The 18,910-nt window shown below is 52.2% G+C and overlaps 1 protein-coding gene across 1 annotated transcript in view; it reads right to left on the minus strand.

Annotated features, from left to right (window-relative positions):
* Positions 1–18,910, minus strand: part of OTUD7B (OTU deubiquitinase 7B) — a 29,956-nt gene that overhangs the window by 10,289 nt on the left and 757 nt on the right. Inside the window, exons 2-4 of the mRNA XM_086628212.1 lie at positions 8,227–8,359; positions 3,603–3,773; positions 3,177–3,392 (exon numbers count right to left, since the gene is read on the minus strand). Of these exons, the coding sequence (XP_086484338.1) occupies positions 3,177–3,392; positions 3,603–3,773; positions 8,227–8,299 (460 nt within the window). The 5' untranslated portion in view covers positions 8,300–8,359. The remainder of the gene's footprint in view (positions 1–3,176; positions 3,393–3,602; positions 3,774–8,226; positions 8,360–18,910) is intronic.

Consider the following 18,910-nt stretch of genomic DNA (forward strand, 5'->3'; position numbering starts at 1 on the left):
ACCGAGTGGCAGAACGGCGTCTCCTGAAACTGGGACGCTACTGGAGGCGTTTGTGGGTTTTTTTCAACCTGTTTCGTGTCGCTCCTGGAGAACTCACGGCTCCTTTCAGCGGCCGGAGAAGGGGTGAGGGGTGGTTGCGTCTCCGGTCGGCGCTTCGGAGGTCGCGTGAAGGGTCAAGAGGCCCCTTATGAGGATTTAAAACAACATATTTGGCTGCACGTGGTTGTTAGGGCCACCCCGAAAGCTCTACAAGGGCAAGAACCGCGTTCAAGAGCACGAGGGATCTTCCCCACAACCACTGCTCCAGCGGCGAGGTTGGCGACGGCTCTTCTGCGCATCCGAAGTCACCCACCGGCATCCAGAGGCTTCCTCTGCATCCAGCACCGTGACTCCTACAGGGTCCAGTTTTCACAGAATTCTGGAATGGTTTGGGTTGGAAGGGACCTCCAACATCATCCAGTTCCAACCCCCCTGCCATGGGCAGGGACACCTTCCACTACACCAGGTTGCTCAAAGCCTCATCCAACCTGGCCTGGAACACTGCCAGGGATGGGGCAGCCACAGCTTCTCTGGGCAGCCTGTGCCAGTGCCTCACCACCCTCAGAGGGAAGAATTTCTTCCTTAGATCCCATCAAAATCTCCCCTCTTTCAGTTCAAAGCCATCGCCCCGTGTCCTGGCACTCCACACCCGTGTCCAAAGCCCCTCTCCAGCTTTCCTGTAGCCCCTTTAGGCACTGGGAGGTGCTGGAAGGTCTCCCCGGAGCCTTCTCTCCTCCAGGCTGAACAGCCCCAACTCTCCCAGCCTGTCTCCAGAGCAGAGGTGCTCCAGCCCTTGCATCATCCCTGTGGCCTCCTCTGGACCTGCTCCAGCAGCTCCATGTCCTTCTTGTGCTGGGGACCCCAGAGCTGAACACAGTATTCCAGGTGGGGTCTCAGGAGACCAGAGCAGAGGGGCAGAACCCCCTCCCTGACCTGCTGCCCACGCTGCTCTGGGTGCAGCCCAGGGCACAGTTGGCTCTCTGGGCTGCGAGAGCCCACCAAATCCGTGTCTCTCTGATTCAGGGACAAGGATGTCATGTGGGACAGTGTCAAATGCTTTGCACAAGTCCAAGTAGATGATGTCCATTGCTCTTCCCTTAACCACCGAGGCTGTAACCCCATCACAGAACATCTGTTTGTCCCAGCAGAGGTCAAGAACCTGCACACAAAAGGTGTATATTTGGTAAACACCATCATTTCTTCTTCTCTCAGTCACCAAAACAGGAGAGCAGCCAGAAAAAAGCAGCACTTACGCTGAACCAAGCTCATTTCACCTCTCTACAAATGAGATAATTCATCTGTCGGGTTTCTTCCCAATCCAGAGCTTGTCTCTTCCATGAACACACCTGCGGAAAACACGGCCACCTCCCTCCGCGGCGCAGGCTCAGCATCCCGCTCTTCGATGACAGCGGAGGGGCCGAAGGCACGGCAGCGGCGGTCCAGTGTCGCCAGCAGAGCCCAGCACCCAACTCCTGGACAGGATCTCCTCACCCTTCGAAGCCAAGGAGGACCCAGGCACAAGGTCACCTCTCCTGCCACGGGAACCAGTCCGGCCGATGACTTACGGACGAAAACATTCGCGAGTCGGATGCCCGGTGGGTAAGACGGAGCGGGGTACGGTGTAGGCACGTGCCCTGGATCGTGCCCGGGCTAACCCTGGCCTGAAAAGCCTCTCGTGATGCATGACCACGGCACCCAACGGCTTTGATCGCCCGCTGCCAGACGTTCATGGCCCAAGAAGGAGGAACGTGGTCGCTGTTCCTCCGCTGTCCTTCCCGCAGCGCCGCGAGAACACGGATCCGTGAACACAGATCCCTTAGCTCAGCACTTTTCAACCACTCCACCTACAGATGGCCATTAAATATTCGTCCAAAGCAGAAGTTTTCTCACTGGGAACACTGGAGGACTTTTGATGGCACGTTGGGCACCTTATCTCTGACTCAGGGACAAAGCCTGACCCCGGAGCCACGGCAAAGCCACCAAACCCAAGGGTTTCTTCCAGTTCTTCCTGAATTTTTCCTTTTTTTTTTGTTCCCCAAATAGCCTGGGGTGAGGCACCACCAACCACTCCTCTGCTTGTGCAACGAGAAAAACCACTTGGCATCTTCCAAACGCAGAGGAAGGCTCCAACCCGCTTCGGTCTGCCGCAGCGCCCGCGAAGGCTGCGGCACGTGCCGAATTCCGACCTTTCCCCACGGCTCAGAGGACCAAAAGCTCTCCAAGAGGACGTCGTTTTTTTTTCCCAAAATCAATTATTTAAGGTTGACGCCGTCTCAGCACGCCGGGAACAACCCCGCCGACGCCGCGGTAACGGGATCGCCGGGATCGAGTGTTCATTTCCAAAACATGAGAATATTTATTACAGCGACGCTCCAGCAGGAGAGGGCGAAAATTTGCCCTTCGGAATATAAATTATCCCCGAAGGAATAATTCTCCAGGTACAGTGCATCGGCGAGAGAGACAAAGGAGAGGTGGAAAAGCTCCTGGAATCTTGCCCGGAGCCCTCCTGCCCCCATCCCATCCCACCCATGAGATGTCCTAGCGACACAGATCCCATTTTCTCAGGTCCCGTTCGTTGAGCAGCTAAACCTGATTCCCAGTTCACCCAGTGACCGTTCCGGAAGGGAAAGAGCACATTGGGAAGCGAATCCAGCTGCGCTCGTAGGGTGGTTCCTCTCCAGGCAACCACGAAGGCGGCGGATGAGTTTTCCCGCGTCGCAGCAGCGCGTAAAAACGCATCATCCATCGGAAAACTTCCGATTATCCGCCAGCAGCGCTGTTACGTGGGAATTCCCTTCCTCCCAGTCTCCCAGCCAGGCTGACGGGTCGGTGCCTGGCACAGGGATGCTCAGGGGGGGTGAAATAATGCCACTTTTTTGGGTTTTTTGAGCGGTGCGAGCGATGACAACACCCCCCCGGTTTATTTTCCGCACGGAAAATCGGAGCAGACTCTTCCCCAACTCTCCCACCGCGCCATAAAAAGGGATGGAATAACAATAACCCCCGTCGGACACGCGTCCTCGCGCCGCGCCGGCTTCTCCGCGGCCTCAGCCTCGCTCCCGTCAGCGCCGCTGGAAAAACGTCACCGTGCGAGCGTGGAAAAAAAGGGGGAAAAACCAACAAAAAAAGGCACTCACCAGCTTGTTCCAGTGCCACCAGCATCGACTGCTCGATGAGGTCCCGCTCGATGAAGCTGCGGAAGTCCTCGGTGTAGACGGTGAGGTCGGGCAGCTGGAAGGTGCAGATGGGCATCTCCAGCAGGTGCTCGCTGCTGCCGTTGCTGGAGACGTGGGAACGGGCCAGGGAGACGATGGTGGAGCTGGCGTGGGAAATGCCTCGGGACAGGCGTTTTTCTGAGGATAAAAAGGAAAATGTCAAAAAAAAAACCCACTCCAACCCAACCCAACCCAATCCAATCCAACCCAACCCAACCCAACCCAATCCAACCCAACCCAACCCAACCCAACCCAACCCAACGGCGCAGGAGCCAACCTCGGCGTTTATCAAATCGCCGCGTCAATATTTCCGGTTTAATTGATCCGTAGGGTTTTTAGGGCGCTGACCTTGGACGATATCATCCTGCCGTTGGAGCGGCGGTCGCCCGGGCCGCGCTGCCTCTTTTTCGGGGGGTTTGTAGTTGCGTCCCTCGTTGAAGGAAGGCGGGAGGTTGCCGGCGTGCACTTGCCGGAGCTGTTCGAAGTCGCTCAGGGCTGCGCTCAGATCCCAGTTCTTGCCTGGATGGGAAGATATCGACAGTGGTCACCATCCCATGAGGAAGAAATCAAAGTCAAACATCCACGTCAGAAACTAAAACGACACGGTTCATCGCAAAGCGCGACGGCGGGCTAGAAGAAAGAAGGGTCCAGCACCACCCATCCAGCTGGGCGCTGTGTTTCTGGCCGGGATTCGCGGTTCTGGATGAGATGTGACCCCAACCCTGGAGCGCCCAGAGAGCGTCGGCTCTCCTGGCACAGGTCTACTGGATGGTCACACCTCACGCACGCAGATGGATCCAGAGCTCAGAGGGAGCTACTGCTCTTGGCTGCTGGACATCTGCAAAACCTTCACAAAGGGCCCCGAGACCTAAATTTTCATAGAATCACAAAAATCACAGAAGGGTTTGGGTTGGATGGGACCTTTAAAGACCATCTAGTCCAACCTCCTGCCACGGACAGGGACACCTTCCACTAGATCAGGTTGCTCAAAGCCTTGTCCAACCTGACCTTGAATATTTCCAGGGATGGGGCATCTACCACCTCTCCAGGCAACCTGTTCCAGTGTTTCACCACCCTTAACGTAGGAAATTTCTTCCTTCTATCTAGTCCGAGACACGACGTTGCCAGAAGAACAATCCTGGCTATGAAACGAAGAAGGGCAGGGTCACCACAACAGCATCCACTGAGCACAGAGCACGGGATTGGGGTAAAATCAACACAATTTTGCCTTTAGGAAAGCGAAGTGGAAGGTCAGGCTGTGCCACATCCACCAGCATCTACATAAACCCATTTTTATGAACAGTGTTAACAGAGGGGCTCGAATCGGCGAGTCAACCGGTTTACACGACAGCTCGTGGACAACAAAAGAAGTCATTCTGTCTAATTCCCTACAGGAACCACACTTCCCAAGCATTTAAATTCCTTCAGGAGATGTAGTTTGCAGCATTTAATGATCGACTCCAAGCGGAAAGTTATTTTAAGGTTTATTTTTTGAGTCAAGGGGAAATTGGAAATAAAAAAAAAAGAAAAAAAGACGAATAAATTTTGGGAACTCAATGTGAAATGATGGCAGCCGAAAGGACTCGAATCCCAGTATCATGAGACATCCTGGTTACCTGCAAGCACCTGGAAAAGGTCTGTCTGATGGACTCGGTGATTTTTTTTAGAGGAGCTGGGGGAAACTTCTGTGCAGAGGAGGTTTCGCTGGTGCTCGGAAGATAAAAGGGAGGTTTCCCTCCTCCAGCAGCAAAAACTTTTGTCCCTTGGGGACACCACGAGCCAGAAGTCCAACCACAGACACAGCTGGAGCTCCAGCTCTTGTTGCTGGAATGCAGGACGATTTGGAAGAGCAAGAACCTCAATAATTTTCCCAATTCCTATGGTCCCTTCTCCTCGAGTCCTGCAGCCGTGATGCTTCATGGTCTAGGGGACAGGTTTCCACTGGAGCCAGAGAAGATCTTCATTGAGACGCCCATTGTTGAGAAGCCCACCGTTGACCAGCCTCCCTGTTGACCAGCCCCAGCTGTTTACCAGCCCCAGCCATTGACCAGCCCCGCCGTTGACCAGTCCCAACCGTTGACCAGCCCTAATCATTGACCAGCCCCAACCGTTGACCAGTCCCAACCGTTGACCAGCCCTAATCATTGACCAGCCCCAACCGTTGACCAGTCCCAACCGTTGACCAGCCCTAATCATTGACCAGCCCCAACCGTTGACCAGTCCCAACCGTTGACCAGCCCTAATCATTGACCAGCCCCAACCGTTGACCAGTCCCAACCGTTGACCAGCCCTAATCATTGACCAGCCCCAACCGTTGACCAGTCCCAACCGTTGACCAGCCCTAATCATTGACCAGCCCCAACCGTTGACCAGTCCCAACCGTTGACCAGCCCCACCATCACCACCATATTGCAACTTCGCTCAACGCACACATGGAACTCAAAGCGCCGACAGAAAACTGAAAATCGCTCGCGTCACCCTCAACCTTCGCATTTGAATAATTCGCTTCATGCACCTGGTTTATCCGCTTGCTTTTGCTGATATCGACCCAAAAAAGAAAAAAAATCTCTGTGTTTTCCCTCATTTCAACCCCTGGAGTCGTCAGCTCCACCGAAGCTGCAGGAGAAACAGCAGCGACTCGGTGACATGAGCTGAAAACCTACTGCTGGCAAAATGAATCCGCTCCACGCGCCGAGCGGGAGACGGAGAGTTGGAAGGAACGTCCGCTTTTTATCATGAGCCTAAATATTTCTTCCAAAATGATAATATTAGAAATGCTGACGTGAAAGAAAGAAAACCCAGAAACCAGAACATAAACGCGCCGCAAAACCCACGACTCGTCAGGCTGACGCCGAGACGACGCTCGGCTCTAAGAACTCGAGGAGAGCTGGAGGCGAACGGGTGAAAAAACTGCCCAAAACTGCAGATTTTAGCAACGATTTCAGGGTTTTGAATTAATTTCTGCTGGAGAATCCGCAGTGGCAGCAGCCGGGGCGGCTGCTGGAGGAGCAACAGCTGGTCCTGGGTTCAAGCAACAACAAACCCGACCTGTATTATACAAGAAAAGGGAAGAACTGCAGCGAGTAGGGTCTGGTGTTATAATTACAGATGAGTTAATTAGGTCCAAAGGTGCTTCTTGCTCGACGTTTCTGTCCTCCAGCGTTACGGCACGCGCCGCTATTTCATCACCGTCCTTCTGCCAGCGTTGACCCAAAGGCAACAGAAGTTACAGCCCTAAAATCAAGACCTGGTATCCTTCTTCCTTGACCCTTCCCATCGCTGTAAGTAAAGGGTGAAAAAATAAAACTACCTGTAGCCTTCATGGAATCACAGAATCATGGAATGGTTTGGGTTGGAAGGGACCTCAAAGATCACCCAGTTCCAACCCCCTGCCATGGGCAGGGACACCTTCCACGACACCAGGTTGCCCAAAGCCTCATCCAACCTGGCCTGGAACACTTCCAGGGATGGGGCAGCCACAGCTTCTCTGGGCAACCTGTGCCAGTGCCTCACCACCCTCAGAGGGAAGAATTTCTTCCTCAGATCCCATCGAAATCTCCCCTCTTCCAGTTTAAAGCCATCGCCCCCTGTCCTGTCACTACTACTTCGACTAAATACGACCACTAATGATGGAGTTTTGAAGAAACCCAACATTACGCTGTATTTTAGGACAAATACACACACTTATGAAACATAAGGAGAGCACCAGCGTGGTGCCACGAAGCTTTCGAGAGCCACCTCGCCCATTAAAAAGCGAAGGTGATGCCCGTGTTCCAATCCCGAGCATCTCCAGCACCTCCAGCCAACGGAGCCTGTTCAGGAGGAGCCTCCGGAGCCGGGAGGTGCTCCGCCGGGAGAGGTCACCGGCACCGACAAAACCACAATGGATGTGGACCTGATCAACCCCCCTGCACAAGCAGAACAAGGTAAACCAGTAAAAGCGCGGGTTTGGCCACGTAATCACCCCTGCACGGCTTCCAAAACACAGGCGGCCTTGGCCCCGTGGCCGTTCCTTCTCCTCCTGTCATCTTTCCTATTTCTCCTCTTATTTACTTCCTATTTATTTCATCTCTCCTATTTCCTATTTCTCATCTTATTTATTTCCTATTTATTTCATCTCTCCTATTTCCTATTTCTCATCTTATTTATTTCCTATTTATTTCATGTTTCTCTCCTGTTTCCTATTTCTCATCTTATTTATTTCCTATTTATTTCATCTCTATTTCCTATTTCTCATCTTATTTATTTCCTATTTATTTCATCTCTCCTATTTCCTATTTCTCCTCTTATTTATTTCCTATTTATTTCATCTCTCCTATTTCCTATTTCTCATTTATTTCCTATTTATTTCATCTCTCCTATTTCCTATTTCTCATCTTATTTATTTCCTATTTATTTCATGTTTCTCTCCTGTTTCCTATTTCTCATCTTATTTATTTCCTATTTATTTCATCCCTCCTATTTCCTATTTCTCCTCTTATTTATTTCATGATTCTCTCCTGTTTCCTATTTCTCATCTTATTTATTTCCTATTTATTTCATCCCTCCTATTTCCTATTTCTCATCTTATTTATTTCCTATTTATTTCATGATTCTCTCCTATTTCCTATTTCTCTCCTATTTCCTATTTCTCCTCTCCTTTTCCCACGTTCCCCATTTCTCCCAGTTTTTCTTTAAAAAACCAGAAATCCCGAAGTTTGGCCGGTGGCGGCGCGCGGCGAGGACGCAGGCAGGGACCGGGCTCTCCCAGTCCAGGCGCCCTCCTCCTTCCCGACCTCGGAAACCCGGTACCCGACGGCCGCGGAACAAGGAACCCGGGCAGAATTTCACCGCCACGGGCACGACGTCAACACCCCTGGCATCGCGCCCAGCGCCCACCAGCAGCCCCCACCCCTCTTGCAACCCCTTTTCCCCCCCCTACCAGTCCCCCCCCGCCTCATCAACCACCAACTTGATTCCCCAGTTTATTTACCTTCCAGGAGGTCTCTGGCCAGTCCCGGCTCCGCTCCCGTTGAGCGAACAAAATCCGACAGGACGATGTCCATAGCCGAGGTCGTGCGCTCATGGATTCCTCCCGGCGGCGGGATCGGCACCTCGGCGTCAACCTACGGAACGAGACGGCCGGCGCGGGGTTCGCGTTACAGGGGGTGAAATAATTCAGCTGGTCAGGAACGATCCGATGGCAGGTGCCTCGGCATCCCCCGAGGGAGGAAAAATAAACCTCCCCCCCGCCCCGATTCTGCAAAAAATTGTGCTGATTAATTCATCGATAATAAAAATTAATAAATTTCAATTTGGCTGCTTTGTCCCCGCGCGCCAAGGGGCTGTGACAACGCTGCTCAGGACGGGCGGACCAAATTCAGGGAAAAAAAACTCAACCAACCAACCAAAAAACCCCACTAATTCTCATTTGGAAGGAGCTTTTCTTTCCAAAAATCCATGAATAAGTAGCTCTGAGAATAAATGAGTTTATTTGGTAACGGCGAGAAGGCAGAAAGTTTCTCATGTGGGTTTGGGGGGAGCTCAGCACCCCCCGGGCAGGGGGTTCTCTGCCCAAATTCTTAGTGATGCACAAGGGAACTCAAAGCAAGACCAAAATTATTGCAATTAATAAACGTTGCCTATGCAAAACAAAACAAAAAAAACCCTTTCGGACCAAAAAAAAAATAAATAAAAATAACCATTTCCTCTTCTGGCAGAAAAAAATAAACGCATCAGTGCGGATCTCTTTCCCAGAAGGGAGCAAAAGCAGCCCCTTCAAAAGATAAATTGCATAAATTTTAAATTTTAGCAGGTTTTAAGATTCAGAGAGGTGCGTGCTCTTGCTGGGCGTTCAAATTCCGGATTTTCTGCATTCCTCGGAGGGCAGCGCGCGGCCGCGGGAGCTCGGACCGGGCAAAAACGCTCCGCTGGGTTTTATTTATTTATTTATTTATTTATTTATTTAATAATTTCTTTTAATAAAATTTTTTTTTTTTTTTTTTTTTGGCAGTTAAAGGGTTATGATAAAAATTCTGCTGTCGAGGAAGAGAAAGTGCTGGGGGGAAAAAAAAAAAAAAAAAAAAGAATAAAAATAAATCATCCTGAGCTGAAAATGCGGCACGTGAAGAAGAGGGGAAAAAAATATCTGTAAGGCTGATGGAGGGAGGTGGTGGGGCACTGAGAGCGGGGGAGGAAATTTTGGGGTTTTATGGAAAATGAACAAACCTGTTTGTTTTCCTGATGCCTCAAAAAAAAGTTGTTTCAGGGGATTAGTCCTAAAGATGGGCAAAACTTCCCAATGCCTTCAAAAAAAGGTCTCTTTTGGGGATAATCCCTAAAGATGGGCAAAACTCCCCAGTGCCTGAAAAAAAAGTCTATTTTCAGGATTATTCCTAAAGATGGGCAAAACTCCCCAGTGTCTTTTGGGGATAATCCCTAAAAATGGGCAAAACTCCCCAGTGCCTGAAAAAAAGTCTATTTTCAGGATTATTCTTAAAGATGGGCAAAACTCCCCAATCTCTTTTCAGGATAATCCCTAAAGATGGGCAAAACTCCCAAATCTCTTTTCAGGATAATCCCTAAAAATGGGCAAAACTCTCCAATGCCTTCAAAAAAAGTCTATTTTCAGGATAATCCCTAAAAATGGGCAAAACTCCCCAATCTCTTCTCAGGATTATTCCTAAAGATGGGCAAAACTCCCCAGTGCCTTAAAAAAAAGTCTATTTTCAGGATTATTGCTAAAGATGGGCAAAACTCCCCAATGCCTTAAAAAAAAAAGTCTCTTTTGGGGATAATCCCTAAAGATGGGGAGTCTTGGGGAGTTCTTCCAACACTACAGGTGCCAAGACCACCCAAACACCCCCCATCACCGCACGGATACTTGTAGGCGGGTAGATGCCACCACGACTCCTTCCGACGCGGATATAATCCATAAATGAGCTTTCCTGTCGCGCCGTGAAGAGAAACGGGCTAAAAAATCCCATATTTAGGACTAAAAACCCATCGTTTCTACCACCTCTGCGATATTTGGAGGAGAAGGCAGCAGGAATTAAGGAAATTAAACCAACAGCCGGGATTTAATCTTCCCGAAGAACCCAACAGCTCCTCTCCAGCCAACGGCCGCGTGGCGGCCGGCGTCGCCGGAATTTCACCCCAAAAAGCCCCCCAGGGTGTCGGTTTTTCATCAGAATGAGACAAAAAGGGGCAAAAGGGTGAAAAAAACCAAGTTAAATCGAAAATAGCGGAGGAACGTCCCTAAAGATGGGCAAAATTCCCCAATGCCTTAAAAAAAAAGTCTCTTTTGGGGGATAATCCCTAAAGATGGGCAAAACTCTTTTTTGAGTTCGGCTCACGCGCTGCGGAGCCAAAGCTCCTGATGGAAAACGCCCCGTTTACAGATTTTTTGGGGAGGAATTTGCACGTTTAGCCGAGCGGTTTTTGTGAGATTTTTATCACGCGGCTTCGCCGCAAATCCGAAATACTCAAGAAAACCATCGCATCCCACCTTGGGGGATTTTCCCATTATTTGATCATCCCTTTCGTTAAGCTATCTGAGAAACGCTCCGCGATCAGTACTCGACACAGAAGTGCTACTTCCCAAATATTTACATTTTAAGCTATTCCAGGGGAAAAAAAATAACACAAAATCCCAAACTCAACGCTCTGCACACCCAAAGCTTTCGCTGTTTAAGGCTGAATTTCAAGAGCGCTGCCATTCCCGCTCTCGTGCCGGAATTTCCCTCTTCCAGCAGCGGGAAGAGCCAAAACCCAATTATCTTCATTTGCAAAGACTTTAATTAGGAGGATTCCCCAAATGAAACACCCAGAAATGCCAACGGAAGGCGCTTCGGAAGATTTCATAGATTTCTAGGTTGGAAAAGACCTTAGAGATCATCAAGTCCAACCATAAGATGCCGCTATCCCTGAATTCCTTTTCTTTTCCTCCCAGCAGACGCTCCCAAGATATTTCTTGGTTAATTCCAACGGCAGCCACTAACGTAAAGTTTTGGAAAAATCGGTGTTATTTCCTTTAATTGCATTTTGGGGTAACGGCTGCTCCGGTTTTCCGGGACCGAAACCGTCGCCTACGATGAGCGACCCTAAAGGTGATACATAGGTGTGTCTTGGCATTATATATTCAATATTTTATCCAAGAATCAAGAAAAAAAAAGGCAACTAATGCACCGGAAAGGGCTTCCGGCGCTGTGGTTTAGATAAAAAAAATCCCAAACCCAAACCACTCCAAAAAAAAAAAGATATTAAAACACCTTTATTTGCAAAATGTGATACGGATCTCGCGCCTCGGGGGCGCAAAGGCAGCTCAGCGCTGTAAATCCGGAGGATTTGCATCTCCGTTTGGCCTCACGTGAAGGAGGTTTCCCCAAAAATTTGCATAGAGGATGGGAATAGACGAGTGGGGAAGACGAAAATCTCTTTCACTGTGAGATACGGGGGGAAAAAAAAATAAAATAAATTTTTATTTGAATAACTGCAGCACCCGGCGTCTTTTGGGGAAAAAACGGTGCAAAATATACACCTGGCCACGGCTCCAGATTTCTGATGGGCAGAAGTTCTCCTGTTCCCACCACCTCCCTGCAAACAAACAGGAGAGAGGAGAGGGACGGACGCGGCGTGTTTATCCCCACTCCCTCCCGCTCAGCTCTACCTTAAAATACAGAAAAAAAATCAATTTTCAAGGGAATAAACCGTTGGATCGAAGCGCTGGTTTGCCTTCGTTGTAATCCTGATTTTCTTCGCAGAGTAGGAGGCAATGACACCATGAGGGCTTTCCAAATTCGCCGTTTGGCAACTGCGTTATCCCGTCTCCTTGGGTCTCACTGCGGAGCCTCCGGGCCGGCGGGAAGTTGGACGCTCGGATAAACCATCACCGTTGAAGATCATCCATCTCATCGCGGTTGGCTACGAGAAGTTGGGCCCCGCTAGAAACCGTAGAGCGTTAAATTCCCGGAAGATTTTCATCCCAACTACTTTCGGTCAAAGATTTCGAAACCGTAAGAATTTATTAGTCCTTCTGACGATGGATTTTTGCAGCTTCCCAGCGTTTCGGTGGAAAGAAATGGCAAACTCCAAGGGAGACAAAGTCGAAACCAAAGCACAAGGCAGCGCGAGGAAGTTGAATTTAAAACATGGAGTGAACCAAAGAAGGTAGAAGAGTCCAAAGAGGAAAAAGTTCAAGAGAAAACAAACCTTGTCCCGGTGTCGGCGGCAGCACTGACCCCTGAGGAACGCCCCTCGGCACTGGTCTCCACTGGGACACGGAGCCGTTGACCGCAACTCCCTGGGTGCGACCATCCAGCCAAATTAACGTGATTTAAGCACCCATGGCCATCGTGACCCAAAGGGAGGGCTCACACCGACCACGCTCCGGGGAGATCGGTGGGAATAACGACCTCCGGCACCGCGGCGAAGCCAACCGCAGGCTGAACTTCCACCCCAGCAGGAGGCGAGCGGCAAGGGCGCCCCGCTCCTCCCCGCCAACAAGCTCGTAAATGAGCCTGAACTCCAACCCAACAGTGGTCCTGTCTCCAAAGGCCACGTTCAGAAGCGTGTTCATTCCGTTTTAACGGCTCTTCTCTCCTTGGATTTTTAAAGATTTCGACAAACTCAAGGGAACTCAAGGTACGCCATCGTTCCGACTGCACCGGGCTTGAGTAACGCAGGCTCGAAACGAAGCTAAAAGGTTATTAACGAATTACTTCCCCCCCGTTGAGATGTTTCCAAGATGTAAAAGCCACAGGGTGTTGATCCAATCGAGGAGAAGAGAAGGGAAATGGTTCCGGAGCTCCCAGCCCTTCTCCTGGTCTGCGCCGGGATCTCGGGAGGGCAGATCCGCAGAACCACCCGCGAACGGGTCCAAGATGATCGCTTCACTGGGTGGTTTGAGTTGGTTTTATTTACTGTCCTGGCCAGAAAGGACGACGGAGCTCATCGCCGCTGTCGTGCCCGAACACGCCGTCGTGCGGAGAGAGCGAGACATTGGCGTTGGCTAACGAAGGAGATGACTCCTCTACGAGAAAACCTTTTTTTTTTTTTTGCAAATAATACAAGGTTTCACACCAGACTCAACACTGGATTAACCATCCCGGGTCACCTTACGGTGACGTACTGAGCTCTGCTCCCAAAACACTCTTCCCAAGTTTCTGCCCGGCACCGCACCGGCTGCTCTAAGAGTTGCGCGCAAACAGGAGAGGAAAGCGCAGAAAACGCCGATTTACAACCGTACGGCTCAACATCCCCCGGAAAAACCTTCTGGATTAGAAATAATTCAGGAGCTTTCACCATTCTGCTTGTTTTTACAACGAGACCGCCCCGGTTTCTGGAAGCCAATCTTGGCAAAACCAACCGCAGAGCGCGAAACCTTCGGTTCTGGCACGAAAGGAGGTTGAGTAGAAACAGAAAAAGAAACTAAACCTTGTGTTTTGCTTTTTTTTTTCTTTTTCAACTGGTCTCAAAGAAGTGCCCACGCTGGTGCTGCACCAACAGCCCCCGGCACGCACCGCGGAGCCGCGCTCAGACCATCGGCGCAAGACCTTGAGCGCGGCCTCGGTCCGTAGGCGAAAGCCCGGAGCAGGTGTCCTCCTCCAGCCCTCGGGCATCCGCTTCCTGCTCGCTCCTGGCAGCAGGACGTGGCCACCGAAACTATATTAGGAAACTTGACACTTTCAGCCCGAGGAAAACGTTTCCTTTTGCGTCAAAAGCCCGGGCGCAACCTCGCCGGTTTTTAGACTCTCTAAGTCAACATCATAAAAGACATCAGCAACCGAAAGGACTTTCATCTCCCAGAGCCTTTAAATACTCCCTTTGCCCCGCGTGTCTGCCGATTCGAAACAGTCGGGGCCGGGTAGGTGCGTTTCCCAGCCTGGTTACTAAAAATAATCATAAAATAAATCTCTTTTCTTAAGATTCGGGCACGGCAACGGCACGGCGCGGGGGCGGCGGGCGGCCGTTCGCTAACGGAGCGCGATGGAGAAAGGGCGGATTGAGCGGGACCATCCCATCCCATCCCATCCCATCCCATCCCATCCCATCCCCATCCCATCCCCATCCCATCCCCATCCCATCCCCATCCCCATCCCCATCCCATCCCCATCCCCATCCCCATCCCATCCCATCCCCATCCCATCCCCATCCCCATCCCCATCCCCATCCCCATCCCCATCCCCATCCCATCCAATCCCCATCCCCATCCCCAGGACGTCGGAGAGGCAGACACCAACCAATCCATACCACAAATTCACACCATCAGTGGTGTCAATGGATGAAAAAACACCAAGAACGGCGTCTTCCACCGCGACGCTCCGGATTTCGCCGGCTCCCCACCCGCCGGTGACACGTGGGATTTTATGGTGTTACCTACAGGGTTCTCTGCTGCTCCTGCCTGGGATTTTTAGGGATACATCACCATGTTCTTCCCCTCCCCGGGCTCGCACCGGGGCCGGAGCGCGGCGTTTCCAACGGAGCCAAGGCCGCGGTGAGACGACACCGCGCTGTGAGTCACGGCGAGCTCGGCACTAGGAGAAGGTTGATCCTTATACAAACAGTGTTTCTTGCCCGGTTACCACACCCATAAAATAAAATAAAAGAAAAAAAAAAAAAAGGAAAAAAGAGAGTGAAAGCCGTGCATCCGTAAAGATGCCTCCACCTACGGCTAATCCAGAACTTCATCCTTTTGGGCGGTGAAACGCCGGGTTTGGTTCATCGCCGCGAAACCTCCGCGGACCAAAATTAAAACACTTGATTTTCGTGCATTGAAAATGGAAAAAAAAAAAACCAATAAACCACCCCGAAGCGAAGCGACCCGCGGCCCCTCGCTTCCTGCGTCCTCTCAGCGGGATAACACAACGCCAAAAATTAAAAAATTCGCCAGGTTTGGGTAGAAACTCCCTGGAAGCGCCGCCGGAGAGAGGCGGAGCATCCCAGTCGTCCGTGTTGGATTTGGGAAACTGCGGGACCGCGCTCCCAGCCCGAACGCTGCCAGGCTAATTAAAAAAAAAAAATAAAGGGACCAAAGGATGAAATAAAAAGGAAGGAAGGTAAAAATAATTCCATATACCTGGGCTTCAGCACTCAGGTCTTCCAGGGCATAAAGGGGGGAAGAAAAATTAAAATAAACAAAAACTAATCACTAAGCACACCGGACTAAAGCAGCATTCCGCCGGGAACGAATACAGCCTGCGGGACGGGAAAGATGGACTGTGAGTTCCAGGATCCCAACTTCAATTTTCTCATTTTGTTAAGATTTCAATCGCGTTGGCAACACGCACTTTGGAAAAAATAATAATAAAAAAATATATTTTTTTGAGGGCTAATGTCAAAACGAAGCATTAAACACGACCTGGAGCTCCTGCGTCGGCGGCAGCCTGCGCTGCGTTTCAATAAAAGCTATTTCCAGAAATATTTCAGGAGCACAAAACGTGACGTTTCTTCCCCAGATTCACCACGTGATGGATTATTTTTTTTTTTTTTTGACAGGGGCAGGAGCCCGAGCCGGGATGTCCGGGCTCCGGTGCCGGCGGCGCAGAGTCAGCGCACGCCCTTGGCCGGTCACCTCCACCGCCTCGCGCCGACGGATGCTCCCGTGAGCCGAAATAGATTGAACTTTGAAACCAAAAAAAACCACCCCAAAATCCACTCAAAAAACCTCCAATGAGCAACTCTTGGCTCTTAACGCCGGAGCGAACCGCGGCTGCCCCGACGGCAGGTTCGTGGTGCGACCCGGCGGCGAGACGGGCACATCGGTGCCGCCACACAAACCTCACCGCGACAGCTCCCAGCCCGCACCAGCTACTGGTGTGGCCCAGATCCCACCAAACCATGATCCAAAGGTCCTCCAGGGACGTTCTTGGCTTTCTCCTCCTTCCCACCAGCTTGGGGCCGCCGCGGCCCTGAGCCGCCGGCGGCGCGTTACCTAACGGGCGCCAGGACGGCCGAATCGCCGTGCCGGGATTAGCGACGCCGCGCCGGACCCGACCTGACCTAATACCTTCGTGACGGTCGTTAAGCTCCGGGGAGGTGCTGTACAAGATGGGATGGGGATCGCGGCAGCTCCGGCTTCGCCGACGGCAAAATAATCAAACAGATGGGAATAATCAAAGAGGTGGTCACCAAATCTCTGCTAAAACGCAGCAAAATGGTTATTCCTGGTGAAAAGGAAGGTGCAAGACAACTCGTGAGCTTGGCAGCCCAAAGAAAAGGCGTCGCTGGCCCAAAAATGAAGCCAAAAAAGGGATGTTTGGTGAACGGATGGCGCGAGCGGCGCGCGGTCGGGCCGGCGGCCGCGGTGCCTCGTGCTCCGTACCGGCTGCTGTTCCAAGGGGATCGACCGCCTCGTGGGAGCCTCCCACGGAGTTTTGGCATCTTCCCGGCACGGCGTCCCCGGCAACGGGGCTCTTCCAGCAGGGAAAAGACGTTCTTTAAAAAAACACGCCGTGGCTCACGAGTCAGAGCGCGAGAAAAGCGGCGGTTAAGCAAGAGTTGCAGCAGAAATTTAGAAAAACGTGGCAATTTTCAAACGCTTAACCCCTTTTCAACGAAAAATTATTCTTTTCCAGAGCTACAGCCACCCGTTTCCCTTTGCTGAAGCCCAGCTGTGGCAATTTTAACACCCGGATTACTCTAAAACTTGGGTTTGAGCAACACGCCGGCAGAGCCGGTGGCGCAGATCCCCCGCGACGGGCGACGTTTGGCCGCGGGCACGGCGCCCGTCGCAGGGCTGCGTTGATCACCGGGACATCACGGCAGCGGCGGGAACGGAAGGTGAAGGATCGATGGCACGAAGCCGAGTTTCCCAAAATCCTTCCCCCTCCCGCCGCCGCTCGATGAAGCCGTTAAACCGTCTGCCGAGCGCTCCGTGCCGTCCCCGGAGCGGCGTTACGCTCCCGGGAATTACAGTATAATTAATTTAATAATCAACGGCCCGGCTGGGGCTCCCTTCCCCTTTTAGCCAACCCCGGGGCACGGATTTAAACCCAACAGAGTTTTCCCAGCGGCTGCCCGGAAGGAAATTCCGTTCGGAGACACGTTCACCTGCTGAAATCAGGGTGTTACTATTTCCAGTGTAAACCCCGGTTCTGCCGGAGCGTGCGGGATGCTCATAACCAGCACCCCCCCCCACCAGACCACGGCAGATTTCGCCACCCCATAAACCACGCAATTTCTCCCGTCCAATTTGGAGCCAGCCCTTTTTCTGCTGGGTAAATCTATTTTTTTTTTTTTTTTTCCCCCTGTCATTTGAAGTGATGAGTTGAGAGTTTAAGTCAAGCGGTGTCGGGGCCGAGGAGCTCGAGACACGGGGCGAGCGCCCTCCCAGCACTTCCCCAGCGCCACATCCCGCTGCAACCGCGTGGCAGAAACCTAAACCACCAGAAATCAGGGCACTGGAAAGACCACGGTCCCGATCCTCCTAACCAGTTGGGTGCAAAACCTCCTCTTTCCATCCCCTGCCTCCCTGTCTTCTCGGCAGGGATCGGCACGGTTCATCCCCGCCGCTCGCACGCCGGGAGCCAACGCATCTCACACCTACAGACACCTTTGGAGAAAGCCCCGGCGCCGGGAACGGGCTCTTCCGACTCGCGGGCTTGGAATGAGTCCCTCGACAGATGCCCCTTCCAGAGGCATGGAACATAAAAGCCGTCGGCGGCCGCACCGCCTCCTGCCTCCCCTCCGTTGGTCATCCCTGCAGCAAGCGAAAATGCACCTTCGAGTAGTTAAACATCACATTTCCCCCCCAAAAAAAACCAGCTGCACAGTGGCTTTGCCAATACATTTTCCATCCGGAACATCCCTCGTTATTTCCTGGGAAAAAGAGCGTTTTTCTGGCTGCGGCGGGTAACGGCTCGCGACGGGGATTTTTATTTTGTTTAAATGAGGAAAAAAAAACCAAAATTGCCAAACTAAAAATTGCCACGATGCTTTGAAGTCCAACCACCAGCCCCCTCTTCGCCCGCCACGGAGAAGGTCGCTGCTCCTCCAGGGTCAGGAGTGGCCGAGCCCAAACCGGCGAGTCCGACTGCGGCGTACGACCGGGAGCGACGGCCGTCGGGCTTCGCCGAGGACCGGCGCCGCGCAGCCGGGTCGGGAAGAAGAAACCTGATGTTGCGAGTGATCCGACGCGGAGAATTCCGGCCACTGAGTTCGACTTTTCCGTCGAACTCCGCGATCCAAAAGTGGAAAATCATCCCCCACGCACGCACGCCGAAAAAGTGTCGCGGAACGACTCGTCGCGTGGCGCCGGCACGTTTCACAGACGGGAAAGCGGAGAGGCAACGCGGCAGGGATGAGCCGCGCTCTCCCGGTGTAACCGGGAGCCATCGCCGCCTCCTGGGAGGATCCGTCCCGTTACCGCGCTCCTGGCATAGGCGACTCCCGCCGCGCAGCGCCGGTGCAAAGACGTTTCCCTTAAGCATGGGATGGCCGGAGACGCTCGAGCCGGTGAGTCACCGCCGGCCTCCTCGCCCACGAGGAACGCTTTACGGAGCCACCGAGGCAACCTGTAATTAGCCGGACGAGAAACTCCCTTTCCTCCCGCGATTCCGACGACGGGGAAACTCTCGGAGCTGTTTTCCAGCTCGTGTCTCGCCGCGGTTCGGCCGAGCGACCCCAGCCCGAGCGCGGCCTCGACGGTTACGTGTGGATCTTCACGCCGTCGCGACGGG

Source organism: Tauraco erythrolophus, chromosome 30 (assembly GCF_009769465.1).
Source record: "Tauraco erythrolophus isolate bTauEry1 chromosome 30, bTauEry1.pri, whole genome shotgun sequence".
In the NCBI taxonomy this organism is placed as follows: Eukaryota; Metazoa; Chordata; class Aves; order Musophagiformes; family Musophagidae; genus Tauraco; species Tauraco erythrolophus.